At 36.2% G+C, this 16198-nt stretch overlaps 1 protein-coding gene across 1 annotated transcript; it reads left to right on the top strand.

The window, feature by feature from the left end:
• The first annotated feature begins 2210 nt into the window (after window positions 1–2210).
• On the top strand, window positions 2211–14723 carry LOC141398207 (nose resistant to fluoxetine protein 6). The gene is made up of 8 exons (XM_073975440.1): window positions 2211–2574; window positions 11453–11852; window positions 11930–12003; window positions 12063–12262; window positions 12399–12514; window positions 13239–13452; window positions 13550–14206; window positions 14278–14723. The coding sequence occupies exons 1-8, from the start codon at window positions 2292–2294 to the stop codon at window positions 14491–14493; spliced, it is 2160 nt and encodes a 719-aa protein (XP_073831541.1). The 5' UTR covers window positions 2211–2291; the 3' UTR covers window positions 14494–14723.
• The last annotated feature ends 1475 nt before the right edge of the window (window positions 14724–16198 follow it).

Genomic DNA, 16198 nt, shown 5'->3' with positions numbered 1-16198 from the left:
GCTAATATGGCGTTAGCATTTTAAACCCTGCTTTTGCTATTTTGACTTTAAGAATCTTTCACAGACAGTTCGTATGCTTCAGAAAGTTGTTTACTGATATCTTTGCTACAGTATTGTAGTTAATTGTTTTCATGAATATTAAACGGTTTAGTACCTGTGGACCAGAACTATAGAAAACAGAATAAAATCCCATTTGCTTTAGAACAGTTTATACAGAGTTTGTATATTCTAAAAAGATGTATATTAAGATCTGAGGTATATTTTGGTAGTTGTTTGTTTGCTTCAAATTTGATCGGTTTGATATCGGTAGGCCAAAACACGAAAAAAGTAAAAAATGATAAGTGCTACATCTTTGCCTCTGAGAGTAAAACAAATTTCCTAACGATTTGAAAGATACAGTCCTGACAAAACGACGCCTTGTGACACCAAAGCCCCAAACCGCATGACACCAAATACCTAAACTGCACGGATTCCAAGGAATCTAAACTCGAATATTTCGAAAAAAAATAGAAAAGGGCGGAACTTGCACCGCCCACTTACATAGGTTACTTCTCAATCTAAACTTTAAAAACTCCGATGCACGTGTCTCATATTTTAGCTCTACTTTTATAATCTACTCGGCCTTTGCTATTGTTTGGAAAAATTGAATTTTAGTTGCAGAATGTTCGTACAAAAACAGATTTGGATAAAAGATTTTTGCTTAATCTATGTACCAAAAGTCATTGAGGTAGCATCAAAGGAAAATTTGTATAATTTCTAAATGGAAGACTCGATTTTAGAAATTTTTGCCGATATATCATTGGTATAATAAATTAATTTCCACTTAATGGATGTAAAAGAAAGTCAGTTATTTTTAAAATTTCGTAAACCAGAATCATTTAAAGTGTGTATGATAATAAGAATGTACACGTTTTATTAAGCTAATTGAAAATATCCTTTATTTGATCCTTCAGTGTAAGGTGTCCTGGACAGTAGATTATGTTGGCGCCATTTACACAAATATTATTTGCAGTTGCATTCCAATTCAAAGGCGCATTTGTATCAGTGCACCCACTACACCAATCACTCGTCAATAAATCAAAATTATGACATACTCTTGAAAGTACGCATGATAAGCGGGTGGCATAACTAACCACCAAGTACCTAATACGAACAAATCGAAAACAATTTATGTGCCATAGATAAATTGGTATTTATTAGATTACAAATTTGGTTAATCATATATTGAATGGTATACACGAGAGAGAATTTTACTAAGGACAAAAATTAAATCAGTTTAAAATACTTTTAGGTGACAAATGAAAAAAGGTCTTTGGAAGCACACTTTCTTTCAGGAACGGTCTCTAGAAGCATCAGAAACGGTCTCTAGAACAGGGACGCGATTCATTGCAAAGACAGTATAGTGAGGACGCCCACTGAGTTGTTTTTGCATTTGCTTCTCTCTCTCTCTCTCTCTCTCACGTACAGTGTACGTGTCAGGGATACCAACTGTTCCGAGGTAAAAATCGCTACAGCCACATACGCACCATAGGTCTGTAGCGATTTTTACATTAAAACAGTTGACATTCCTGCTTAAACAGTGGTTTTTGTACGTCAAAAATCACCACAAGTAGCGAGAAAACCACCAACTTGGCACCCCTGGTACGTGTACATAAACAAACGATGAACATCATGTGGTTGTTGTTTTTTTTCACCCATGCATACACACATGCTTTAGTATTGATGGAAATATAATGGGCGACGCAGCTCTAGAAGCATCCTTTCTCCCAGAAATGGTCTCTAGAAGCATACTTTCGTTTTAGAAAACGTCTCCAGAAGCACCCTATATTTCGATGGAAGAATTTGTCAAATTATGAATATATTTATCTAATCTAATTATCACCACTGTATAGGCGTTAAGCAAGCACATGTGTTATCGCGTTTGCTAGGCCACACGAAGCCAAAATTCTTATCCCAAATTTCCAATAATACAACAAGAAAGTCCCTATGTGCTCTTTAGCCGATTGTGGACTTTATCAATTAAAAATCACACACATTTGTATATCCCTTAGATTTAAAATTTGTTTTTTTGCAAAATAAAAAGAAATTTAACTATCAATGGAAAAAACTCTATTATGTGTAGTAGTGTGCGTAGCTGTAGATTGTTGCTGTTGTTGCCCTTTCTGATAATCATAATCAATATCAGTTAGCTATAAAAGCTACCGTTTATTAGGTTAATACAGCTAGTTTGTAACGGTACGACGCTCATAGAGTGTTAGGAACGGTTTAACGAATACGACGACAGACACAGAATGGCTCGACATATCCTAACGGGTGTGTCGTTAGCACTTTTAGTGCTTGTGAGTGCAACATTTGCCGAGGACACATCGAATACACTGCTGTCTGTACCACAAAGTCCCTTCCATAGTAACATTGCTTACCAATTCTTCGATGTTGGTTCGGAATTGAGTTACGAATTGAGAAACGTTACCGCCACCGGTGAATCATCAAGAAATTACAACGATGATCAGTGTTCGACAGATATTGATCGTATCCTATTGGGAATGAAAAGTTACAACGAATGGGCCCTTAAATGTAAGCATTTTTTAATTGTTTTTTTGGTTTTGAAATGCAGAAAAAAATATGAAAACAATGATGGATATATGGATGGATATAAGAAAGCAAAGTCTTAAAGAAAGTGTTATAAAGTGTGATAATGTTGTTTAGAAAACAGATCTATGAATTTCATCATAATTGTGAAGTGATCAGAAGAACGGTTTTTATTGAATGAAATTGTGAAGAAAAAGTATTAGTAAAAAATTAAAAACGCTCATGGATTTGTAAAAAAAACTGTACGATCACCAGTTGGAATTAAAAACACAGGCGATAAATTACGTTTGAAATTCACATCATTCTGGTACCTCCCCCACAAAAGTTTGCTAAAATGGTGCTCACGATAACTGTCGACGGGAGTAACCGATTTGGTTCCAACTTTATATATGTTTCTTCAAGACATAAATCAGGTTTTAATATTGAGTCCATTTCTTCAAGTGTATCCCACATACAATTTCAAAATTCTTCGTTTTGAGTTTTTACGTCTCCTAGTACGAGGTATAATTTTTTTCGGAGACAAGTCCATATTTTCTGAGATAATGTTACAAAATATATGTAATATTTCTCAAAACTTAAATCAAGACAACTCCTTCCAACATCTCCCTCAAAAAAGTTCCAAATTTTCGCCTAATTGAAAATTTCGCTTAATTTTCGTTTAATCTTCTGGGATAGTTTTGAAATTTTCGACATCTTTTCGCGGGCAAGTCCATACTTCTTGACACATAATGATCCAAGAGCTCTAAAAATAGATAAAATTTTCGAAATTTCACATACATTAAGAGTATATCTCTGTCGGCAAAGTCGAGTTCGAGTTGAGCTTTAATGAATGAAGGTTTTAAATGAAACCGTTTGAAGCCAGAGATGGTTAACATACACCCACTAAGCTATGAGATCGCTTTCGTTGTTGGTTGGTTTATGTGGTTGCTATGTTCTGCCTAGAAGAACTCAAGAGACCTCAAGAGGTCGCCTATTAATGAAAACCCCAAGAGGTCTTCTGTTGTCTAAAGAAGATCTCAAAATGTTTTGTTTTGTCTATAAGAGACCTCAAGAGGTCTTAAATTTTCTTTAAAAGACCTCAAGAGTTCATCTGTTGCATATAGAAGTTCTCAAAAGATCTTATGTTGTCTAAAGAAGTCTATAAGAGATCTTCTGTTGTCTATAGAAGAACTCAAGAGGTCTTCTGTTAACTATAGAAGACCTCAAGAAGTCTTCTGTTGTCTATAGATGACATCAAGAGATCTTCTGTCGTATATAGAAGACCTCAAGGTGTATTCGTCTTTAGAAGACCTCAAGAAATCTTGTCGTCTTTAAAAAGACCTCAAGATGTCTTCTGTTATCTAAAGGAGACCACAAGAGGTCTTTTCTTGCCTACAGAAGAACTCAAAAGGCCTTCTGTTATCTATAGAAGACCTCAAGGTGCATTCTGTTGTCTACAGAAGGCCTCAAGAGATCTTTTGACGTCTATAGAAGACATCAAGAGATCTTCTGTCCCCTATAGATGACTTCAAGAGATCTTCTGTCGTCTATAGAAGACCTCAAGGGTTTTTCTGTTGTTTAAAGAAGATCACAAGAGATCTTCTGTTGTCTATAGAAGAAATCAAATGGGCTTCTATTGTCTATAGATGACCTCAAGAGAAATTCTGTGGTATATAAAAGACCTCAAGATGTCTTCGTCTTTAGAAGACCTCAAGAAATCTTCTGCCGTCTATAGAAGACCTCAAGAAGTCTTCTGTTGTCAATAGAAAACCTCAAGTGGTCCTCTGTTGTCTAAAGAAGACAAGAAGAGGTCTTTTGTTGCCTATAGAAGAACTCAAGAAGTCTTCTGTTGTCTATAGAAGACCTCAGGGTGTCTTCTGTTGTCTATAGAAAGCCTCAAGAGATCTTCTGAGGTCTCTAGAAGACATCAAGAACTCTTCTGTCGTTTACAGATGACTTTAAGAGATCTTCTGTCGTCTATAGAAGACCTCGAGGGGTCTTCTGTTGTTTAAAGAAAAGGGGATCTTTTGTTGCCTAAAGAAGGATTCAAAAGGACTTCTGTTATCTATAGAAGACCTCAAGATGTCTTCTGTTGTCTATATAAGAGATCTTCTGTCGTATATAGAAGACCTTAAGAGGTCTTCTGTTCTCTGTAGACCTCAGGGTGTCTTCTGTTGCCTATATAAGGCCTTAAGAGATCTTCTGTCCCCTATAGATGACTTCAAGCGCACTTCTGTCGTCTTTAGAAGACCACAAGGGGTCTTCTGTTGTCTAAAGAAGATCACAAGATATTGCCTACAGAAGAATTCAAGAGGACTTCTGTTATATATAGAAGACCTCAAGAAGTCTATAGATGACCTTAAGAGAAATTCTTTGGTATATAAAATACCTCAAAGTGTCTTCGTCTTTAGAAGACCTCAAGAAATCTTCTGCCGTCTATAGAAGACCTCAAGAAATCTTCTGTCGTCTATAAAATGCCTCAAGATGTCTTCTGTTGTCAAAAGAGGACCTCATGGGATCTTCTGTTGTCTAAAGAAGACAAGGGGAGGTCTTTTCTTGCCTATAGAATAACTCAAGAGGTCTTCTGTTGTCTATAGATGACCTCAAGAGATCTTCTGACGTCTATAGAAGACATCAAGAAATCTTCTGTCGTCTATAGATGACTTCAAGAGATCTTCTGTCGTTTGTAGAAGACCTCAAGGGGTTTTCTGTTGTCTAAAGAAGACAACAAGAGGTCTTTTGTTGCCTATAGCAGAATTCAAGAGGACTTCTTTTATATATAGGAGACCTCAAGGTGACACCAAGAAATCTTCTGTCGTCTATAGATGACTTCAAGAGATCTTCTGTCTTCTGTAGAAGATCTCAAGGGGTCTTTTGTTGCCTATAGAAGACCTCCAAAGATCTTCTGGCGTCCAGAGGTCTTCTGTTGTCTATAGAAGACTATCTATATACTATACTATCTATAGAAGACTTTAAGAGGTCTTATGTTGTCTATAGAAGACCTCAAGAGATCTTCTGTCATCTGTATAAGATCTCAAGTGGTCTTCTGTTATCTTTAGAAGACCTCAAGGGGTCCTATGAGGTGTTCTGTTCTGAGTTCTTACTATTTGCCAAATCCTTCTGTACTGTTTATCCAAGGACATTTTTGGGTGACCCGGCCTTTTACTGTAATTTGAGAATTCCAATTGAAATTCGAATTATTTCATTTATAATTTAATTCTTTCATATCTAATATCGAATTTTTTCATTTTCTTAGTCGAAATCATGGTAGAACAAACCAGGTAAAGTTAATACTACAACAAATACAACTCAACAACAACCACATAGAAATTTGTTTTTGTTTGTTAACGTTAGTGTCAACGTAAATGTAAACAAAATAAGGAAATGTCTATAAATTATTGGAATTTAAAAAACTAATAATTTTTCACATTTGATTGAATATTTTGAAAAACATGAATGAAAACTCGTTAGATTTTCAATTTGAATGTTTCCATATCATTCTACTAAATGCATTATTTCTCGCAGAAAGTAGAATTCTTGCAAAAATGTTTGGGGTCGCTGCCAATTCATTAAAAAAAAGAAGCTGTTGCTTTTCAAAACAAAAAAGCACATGTTTATTAGGGCTTTATTCTTTTCAAGTTTAACAAAATACCACACATATTAACAAATATTGTACCGCCTCTATAAGCGGTGTTTTAGTGTGTGGCATGTCGTTCGGACCTGGAGGAGGTTACATGTCAATGATATGAAGGAGCCTTTATGGGAAATAGTTGTTTTTCTGTTGAATAAATTTGTTCTTCAAAAAATATATATCCCTAATATACATCGAACATAGAAATAAATATATAAAATGACGTATGGAATTTGACACTAACACTACAGCCCAGTTCAGTCAGCTGGGTATTGCTGCTACCTTTTCTTGTTCTACCATGATTCGAAATATTCTGATTGTAATTTAAATTTTTCCATTTGAAATTTATTTTTTCAAGGCATATCGACCAGATAGTGGCATCGACATATTTGTAATATGTTATTTCAAAATTTTCTTTATGTTGTTGGGGAAATTACAACAAAAATATTTTTTATAAAAGGATTTGACACTTCATATTCGAACAGCTGGTGTGATACCACTACCTTGGTAATTGTGCCATGATTTTTTTTCCTTTGAAATAGATTATTATTTTAAATTCGAATTGTGTCATTTGTGTCTAATTCGATTTTTTTTTCAATTTGTTATTCGAAATATTCGGTTTGTAATTCGAATTTTTCCATTTGTATTTGATTGAATTAATTGAGCTTATCATGACCTATGGAGTTTTGTATTGTAATTTGATTTTTTTTTTTAATTTCAATTTCAAATTATATCATTTGTTAATCGAATTATTCCATTTAAAATGCAGTGCAAAAAATTATAAAATTTTTAGTTGCATTGGTTTCATATTTGGTTTTTCGAATTACAAATAAAATGTTTCGAGATATAGATTGTACAGAATTATACTCGTACATGAAATAATTCGAATTACAAATGAATGAACTCAAATTACAAATGAAATAATAACAATCGAATTAAAATTTAAAAAAAAATCAAATTACAAATGGCCAAATTATAAATGAAATAATTCGAATTACAAATGAAAAAATTCTAATTTCAATTGGAATTCTCAAAGTAAAAGTTAAATGTTTGGAATTTAAGTGATATATGTAATCAAATTACAACTGAAATTCTTCGAATTACTTGTTAAAATGAACTTCGTTCCCGTACTTTTTAATAGTAAAACTCGTAAAAGAGAGAACTGTAAAAAATGTTTTCTCACACAAAAGTTTTTTGAAATAGTTCGGGAACGGAAAAATGGAAAATACGTCAAAAAACTGGAACAAATGTCAAAGTCGGCGAATCAACCAATCAGACGCTGGCAACCATGTTACTATTTTTTACACGCTCAAATTTGTCGAGTAAAAAGTTTTTAAAGAGAGCGCCATTCAGCGCCATTTTTGTTTAAAGTGAAGGGGACATTTTACAACTTTTTTGTGTACGGGAATGCTTTTTCGGGTAAAATGTGTAAAAGTCGTAAAAGTTGTAAAAACTTTTTAGTTCTGGAACAAAGCTATGGTTTGGTAGGTTGCAGACAAGCCCTATTTTTTCATTTGCATTTTTCTAGTTTGATTTTGTGATGAACGGCATCTTTTGGCGGCTCTTAATGGTTATCTTCAAATAGTTGTCCACATTTAAGAGTTCTTTCAAGTGGCCGATTAAGACTCAGGGCCTGTTTCACTATGTCGAAAGAAAATGAACGCGAACGAAAAACACCTAAACGTTGGTTTTCATGGCAATATTGAATTTGCGTTTGCTTTAAAACAAATGCAAAATTTAAAAATCATACACGAGTTTAGTTGTTTTTCTTTCGTTTTCATTTTCGTCAGACTCTAAATAAAATTATTATGTGTCATGGCCATGTAACCAAATATTAATGAAAACCCATCAAAATAATCTTTAATGACTGACTATTGTTGCACCCACCATAAAACACGCTACAAAAGTATGGCGATTGTAAATCAAAAATTTGCCAGCATAAATATAATCATAAAACTAAATACATAAAACACCTTTAATGCCATCGCAAATCCGATTGCCCAAAAACCACCACTGACTATTTTATGTTTGCAATGCTTGTGGTATTAATTGACATTATCAAATAATCGACAGCTATACAAAAGCCTTTTTCATTTCGAATCAAATTTGACGCTTCTAAAAACTTCTATTATAAAAATAAATGTAGTAAAAAAAAAAACACAAAGCAAAGCACCAACTATGATTTGTTGATTAAAAAAATCTTTAAGCATTCGTTTTTTTTCTTTGCTTTTTATTGAACTTTAGAATGTCAAATTTTTATGAGCGATAACAGAATATCTGATTCGGTATTATAGATTTAAGTGAAGTAACGGTAGCGATTGCATGAACGATTAAGTACCATGATTTATAGACAAGTTTAATAGCCCCCACCGCGTTTAAAGTATAATAAAAAAAGGAATTTCCAATGTTAAAATCGAAATCGCAAATCTTATCAGCTAAGGGGAGGTTAAACACGCTTTACAGTGTTTTTTTTTCAACATTTTGTTCTATTCATTTATGTGATAAAACAAAATTTGTACATACATAAGTACATAAAAAGTGTTAATACATGATTAGCTATTGTTAATAATTTGAATTACAACAAATTACCTTTTTTAATAAAGTATTAACGGTTGCGTATAATTTATTTATGTATATTTATTTAAATATTTATTATACGCCACAATGAATTTTCAATAACTGACTGGAGAATGAAAAGGCATCAGAGATCTGCAAAAGCTTAATCGGTCTTATTGCATACTCGAGTATCCATTGCTGTCATTACCCCCTTTTGGTGGTATTCGCTTGCATTGCTTTCCTTTATTGTATTTCATTCTGTAATGAATTTTCACTCCTGACTGGAACATGAAAATGTGCTTCATTTTCCTCTATTACATTCTGTAAACAATTTTCAGAGGTCTGCAAGAGTATATTCTCTCCTAATGTATACTCGGGTATTCATTGCTTCCATTGCAAACCCTAACAGCTCGGTTGATAAGTCATCGATTCCTGCTGCCTTATTATTCTTCAGTCGGTTTATTGCGGTATTAACCTCTACAATCGGATCATTGGTATCTTCGTCGTCTTCGCTAGTATTGGATACCAACAGTTTGAAGAGATGGTCTTTCCATATCCTGAGCCCTGTAAATGTATTTGAGCCCAATTTCCTTGCTCGTCTCTACAGGTTGATGTGCCATCAGTTTGATGTTTAACTCTTTTGTAGAATTTGCGGACTTCCGGCTCCTATACATCTTGATTTTTTCACACTCCTGCTTTTCCATTTCTCTGTTTTTCCTAAGGAAAAATCTTTTCTCCCGATACGTCTCTCGTTCGCTACGCATTGCTACTGATTGTAGATTATCTCTTCTCTTCTCTTCTCTTCGATAAGAGCACAACACCTTTCCCAATCCATCGTATTTCCAGTATGGCAGTAATATCGGCCCTGTATTTCTCTAAAAAGTTCGAACATCCCAGTTGCAGATTCGGGCATCATAATGGCTGAAATTTGGTATTTTGCCTTTATTTGGGATATTAAACGTTCCATATTAAATTTGTCGGTATAGGTCCACGCCTTCATATAGCCCCCATAGAAGGGTACCTCCCTATTTCCGGTATTTTGAAGGTTGTTGCCTCAATATTCCTCAGAAATGGCTGAAATTTGGTATTTAGTCTTCGTTGGCGGTATAAAACATTCCCCCAGAAACTTGTCGTTGCAGATCCACGCCTTAGTATAGCCCCCATAGAACGCTACCTCCCTTTTTCCGGTATTTTGAAGATTGTGGCCTCAATATTCCACCGAAATGGTTGGTTGGTCTTCATTTGAGGTATTAAACGCTCCATATGAAGTTTGTCGGTATATTTCCACTACTTCATATAGCCCCCAGGTACCTCCCGATTTTCGGTATTTTGAAGGTTGTTGCCTCAATATTCCTCAGAAATGGCTGAAATTTGGTACTTAGTCTTCGTTGGTGATATAAATCTTTCTCCCAGAAATTTGTCGGTATAGGTCCACGCCTTAGTATAGCCCCCACAGAACGGTACCCCCTTTTTCCGGTATTTTAAAGATTGTGGCCTCAATATTCCACTGAAATAGCTGAAATTTGGTATTTGGCCTTCATTTGGGATATTAAACGTTCCATATTAAATTTGTCGGTAAAGGTCCACGCCTTCATATAGCCCCCATAAAGCAGTACCACCCGATTTTCGGTATTTTGACGGTTTTAGCCTTGGGGTGCAAGGTGATTCGCGGTGCAAGGTGATTCTGAGGGTGGAAGTTCGGAGCGGGGTGATTCAGGGTGTGGAATTTCGGAGCAGGTTGGATCGGAGGCTGGAAGTTGGAGCAGGGTGGTTTGGAGCAGAGTTGTTCGGAAGGTAGTGGTTCGGAGCAAGGTGGATCGGAGGGTGGAAATACGGAGCAGGGTGGTTCGGTGCAAAGTGGTTCGATAGGTAGAAGTTGGGAGCGGGGTGGATCAGAGGGTGGAACTTCGGAGCAGGGTGGTTCGGAAGGTGGAAGTTCCAAACATGGTGAATCGCAAGGTGGAAGTCCACAGCAGGGTGGTTCGGAGGGTGAAATTTCGAAGCAGATTGAATCGGGTAGATCGGAAGATGGAAGTTCGGGTCGGGGTGGTTCGGAGGGTGGAAGTTCGAAGCGGGGTGGTTCGGAGCGCGGTGGTTCAAAGGGTAATAGTTCGGAAGAATTAATTCAATCGTTCATTTCAGTTTAGCTCAAATAGCGTTTTTATTAAATCAGACAAAGAGGAGGTACCCCGCCCCTCCGAAATTCCACAAAATTTATAGCCTATTTTAACCACGGGTCCTCCCTGTACATTCTCTGAAATTTTCAAGAAAATCGGTTCACCGTTTTTGAGTCAGTACGGAACATACAAACATACTAACATACACACATTGTCTTTTACATAGTTGAAGATATAATTGTTCCACAAACATCCCAGGCGGGACAAGGGAGACTTCTCTCATATCAATGAGTGCACCCTGATTAATATTAGCTCAATGATATGGGACCTACTGTTTATCGCCGAGTTCTAAGACACCAGTTGTAGAGAAGTTTTCAAGGCTAAAATTCCCAGGAAATGTCGCCACCGTTGAAAATTTGATGTTGCCTAGCCGGGGAGTCGAACCCACGACCTTTCTCTCTCACACTCTAAATATACCTAGCCTATGAATTTGCTTTCTAAAATCCAAAATCTCTTCAAAAATCCGTATTTTTTAATCCATAATAACCAACATTTTTTCTTTTCTCTCTCTCTCCTCCAGTCCCCGACAGTTGGGGTCGTTTGCCCATGGGTCTTTTGGCTGGTCACACCATCAGTATGGGTCAATATGAAGAATGTATTGAAATCATTCGTCAATTTACCGCTGAAGATGAAATTCGCGGTCAATACTGTTTGACCAAGGTGCCCATTAAGAATTTCTATCAACAAATCCAAAAGGATGATGCCCAAAGTCGTGCCATCAGTTACAAATACAAGGATCCTGAAACCTTCGAATTGGGCATCTGTGTACCAAAATCCTGCTCACCAGCCAAATCCAATGAAATCTTGAAACAGGTTATTAAGAAATTCTACAATATTGATGTTACCGCTACCATGGTCAGCGAAAGCTATTGTGATGTCAATGATCCAATTAAATTGCGTGGTATTGATATTTTTGCCATGTGAGTAGAGAGATAGACAATAAAAATTATTTATAATAATTTTACTTATACATAACATATTTCTTTTTTAATTCCAGTATCTTCTTTGCTTTCATCATTTTCTGTATGTTGGCTAGTTCCGTTTACGATTATGTTAAGACCAAGAAAGGAGGTAAGTTCGTTTTTTTCTTATTTTAAGACAACTTTTAATTTTTATTTTGTTTTGTACAGAACCCAAATCTCCATTGTACTTGTCCTTCTCTGTCCTTACCAATGCCCCCAAAATCTTCACTGTTAAGCCCGTCAATAACCCCAATGTTATCCACTGCCTTAACGGCTTGCGCTGCTTCTCCATGATGTGGGTCGTTTTCGGTCACGGTTATATGACTTTCTACGATTTGCCCCATATCAATAGAAACAAATTCTACACCGTAAGTAAAAGAGTTTGAAACATTTTTTTTAAAAAACAATTTAATTTAAATTTTTGAAATTTTGCCTGTTAAGGCGAAGATCATTTTTAATGATTTTTATTAATTTAAATTTTATATATTTTTTTTTATATTACAGTGGACCACATCTTCCTACTCCATGTTGGTACAAAATGCCACACTTTGTGTAGATACTTTCTTCTTCATGTCTGGCTTGTTGATGTTGTGGGGTGCTTTCCGTGAAATGGAAAAGACGTAAGTTAATTTTTAGAGACTAAAATTACGAAAGTAAATCAAATTTTAATAATTATTGAGCAATTTCCGTATGAAAGGCAAACAGAAATTTTAGCATACTTTTAGGCGAAAAGTTAAAAATACTAATGTACATTGAGAACGTTCATATTTACGAAATCCAGTGTATTTTAACGGTAAATTCCATTGCGTATATGCCAAAAGAAATAATCCCTTGGATTTTAAATAAGATTATTTTTGAAGTATACGCAATGGAATTGATAGTTGAAATCCACTGAATTTAATGGATATATTCCTTTGGAATGGAACAAAGCACGCTTTTCTTTGGAAAGGTTCTTATAAAGCACCCCTTTCTTCGGAAATGGTCTTACAAAGCAGCCTTTTCTTTGGAAAGGGTCTTGCAAAGCACCCTTTTCTTTGGGAATGGTCTAACAAAGCACACTTTTTTGGAAAGTGTCTTACAAAGCACCCTTTTTTGGAAAGTGTCTTATAAAGCACCCTTTTCCTTGGAACGGGTCTTACAAAGCACCCTTTTTTTGGGAAGGATCTTACAAAGCACACTTTTCTCTCTTGGAAAGGGTCTTAAAAACACCCTTATCTTTAGAAGGGGTCTTAGAAAGCACTTTTTCTATTGGAAAGGATCTTACAAAGCACCCTTTCCTAACTAAAATTTAATTTACCTTCGAAGAAAATCAAAAATAAATATTTTTTCTACTTCTCTTTGCAGCAAGGGTAAATTGCACATTGGCTTGATGTACTTCCATCGTTACATTCGTTTGACTCCTGTCGTTGCCGTGGTTGTTTTGTACATTATGTCTTTGTACAAGTACTCTGGTGCTGGTCCCATGTGGATGAAACTCGGTACCCAAGATAAACGTTGTGAAGAATCATGGTGGGCTACTTTGTTGTATGTCCAAAATTACGCTTTCCCCTACAGCATTGTAAGTATAACCCCGAAACACCCACCCTCCTTTTTATAAAAAGAATGTGCATATCTAAAGTTGATCTTCAACAACCTTTCCATCTGTATTTTTGCAGTGCATCAGTCAGTCGTGGTATTTGGCTGTCGATACCCAATTGTATGTGTTGTCACCATTGTTCCTTATTCCCTTGTGGAAATGGGGTAAGAAGGCTGTTGCTCCCATTGCTGTATTCGGTGTTCTCTGTATGGGCTGTACATTTGCCACATTTATGCACAACAATTTCACTCTCTTCCGTGTCGATGATGATCAAGTCGATTTACGTCAACGTCTTACCTACTATCCAACCCATACTCGTATTCCAACATGGTTGATGGGTGTACTCTTCGGTTACTTCTTGTTCACCAAGAATCGCGGCCGTCAAATTCCATTGAAGAAATGTTGGGTTATCACCGGTTGGGTTTTGGCTCTTGGTGTTATGCTTACCGATTTGTGGGGTCCATACTGGCGTATCTTGCCCGAAAACCCTGATGCCCCCATTATTGAAGGTGCCTTCTATGAACCCTTGTCCCGTGCCTCTTGGGCTTGTGCCATTGGCTGGATTGTCTGGGCCTGTTACAACGGTCATGGTGGCATCATCAATGACTTCTTATCCTGGGGATTCTTTACCGGTTTCAGTCGCTTGACCTACTGCATGTATGTCATTCACAGAATCGTTCAATGGGTTACTGCTGGTCGCTTGCAAACCGACACTCACTTCTCCGATTACGATATGGTAAGTGAAACCACACACATTGCAAACAAAATTAAAATCGTTATAACCAAAATTTCCGCTTTGTTTTGTAGGTTCTCCGTTGGTGGCACGATTTCGGTTTGACTTTGTGCGCTTCCATCTTTGCCACTTTGGCCTTTGAATCTCCCATTTTGGGTATTGAAAAGGCCATCTTCGGTCGTGGAGATGCCAAACCTGCCCCAAAGAAGGTCGAACCCACAACTACAGCTGCTCCTGAACCAGTTGCTGTTGCTGAAACCACAACCGTCGAACCAGTTGCCAAGGCATAAGTTAACTATAGTCGTTCATCTAGTCTCCTAAACTCATCCACTCTTCCCAATAATTGGCCAGAAAATACATCAAATAACGTCCAAAATAATAATTTAAAAACAAAAAGAACAACAAAAACATGTTAATTTATTACAAAGTTATACAACATCGTTGATATTGTCATCGTGTTGATTGCGATCGTATCATAACTAGGCAATAATCTAAATATATGAATATTTATTAAACCGAATCCAGTGTGTACTTACTTTGTAAATTAAACCTGTACTGATATTAACGCAGCGATTGTTAAATCTATAAGACGCATTCGCTGCTGGACTTCTCAGCCGCCTTAAGTCTCAAACCCCATAACAGGATGATTGTGGTGAGACAGCTGGTGGGCAGAGAGCAACAACAAACGCGAGCAGACGGATCAATTATGGGACCGTGACAACGTCGACCATTTCAATATCAAACCACGACCACTGGTCGTGGATAAGATAAGGCCATCAGGGGAACACCAGCCTACCGCAAAAAGTTGACAATGTTTTATATTTCTCGGAGGAGATTCAGCTTAGTGAGAAGATCACTTCTTACTAAAGAGAACAAAATCCCATCAGTCAGCGTATCTTCGCAGCAAACTTAGGGGTAGTTTACATTATATGTAAATGTCATATGACATGAAATTTTCCATCGTTATATATTCGCTAATATGTGGAATATTGGAGATTTTCCTTACGCCATTTACCCTGTGGGTCCACACCAGCAAAAATGTAAAAAACTACGTCTCCAGATTGCATCCATGGGTAGATATGGAATGTTTTTTTTTTCGTGTCATATGACATTGATAGATAGTGTAAACTACCTCTTAAGGGTTGTTTACACTATCTATCAATGTCGTATGAGATGTCAAATTTTCTACCTGCGAATGTTGTACACATAGTGTGACCACTATGAAAATTTTCATCTATCAAAATGATTTGGCAACTCATATGTACATTTTTCATTTAGGGAGCGCTCTATTTGATACGGCATTCTCGTATGTAAACATAAATTCATCAGCTGTTTTCTGGCATTCTCAAAAAAAAGAAAAACAAAATCTTAAATTAATTAAAATTAAAAAAGAAAATGGAAAGTTATTGATATTAAAATATTTAGAAAAGTAAATAAAGGGTGTTTATAATGTTATTTTCAGATCGATTGCTCGAAAGAAGCAGTCTTGGAAAATTGCTTTGTGGCAAAAACATGAATGCCTCTATAACCCCAAACCTATTCTACCACAACAAACATGCTAGATATTCATTTTCCTTCAACCAAAATTAAAATTTGACCAAATTTGCAACTCAACAATAAATGTAAACAATGACAAAAACAGCTGTTTTTGTATTTATAGGTTATGTCATACGAAAATAACACTTGTAGGTATGAACGCACAAATTGAAAGTTGTATGGATGACGTCAATTTTGACAAACATAGAGAATGTCGAATGGATGAAAGATATGACAGCTCATATGACATTGATATATGGTGTAAACAGCCCTTTAGACGTCTTCGAAGGGAACAGTAATCGCACAAACGATGCAAAAGACACCCACCTCTTTCAGGTTTGCATCATCCTTAGTGATTATTCCAAGCAGAGACATTTGGGCTGAGGGTAATTTACTCTGGACTGTCTGGTCATATAAATAAATGGATACAAGATTAGGTATCAATAAACTTACATGTGT

The sequence above is a fragment of the Musca autumnalis genome, unplaced genomic scaffold (genome assembly GCF_047663935.1).
Source record: "Musca autumnalis isolate F117 unplaced genomic scaffold, ASM4766393v1 scaffold_3, whole genome shotgun sequence".
Classification (NCBI taxonomy): domain Eukaryota; kingdom Metazoa; phylum Arthropoda; class Insecta; order Diptera; family Muscidae; genus Musca; species Musca autumnalis.
This window is presented reverse-complemented; position numbering and strand designations above follow the sequence as displayed.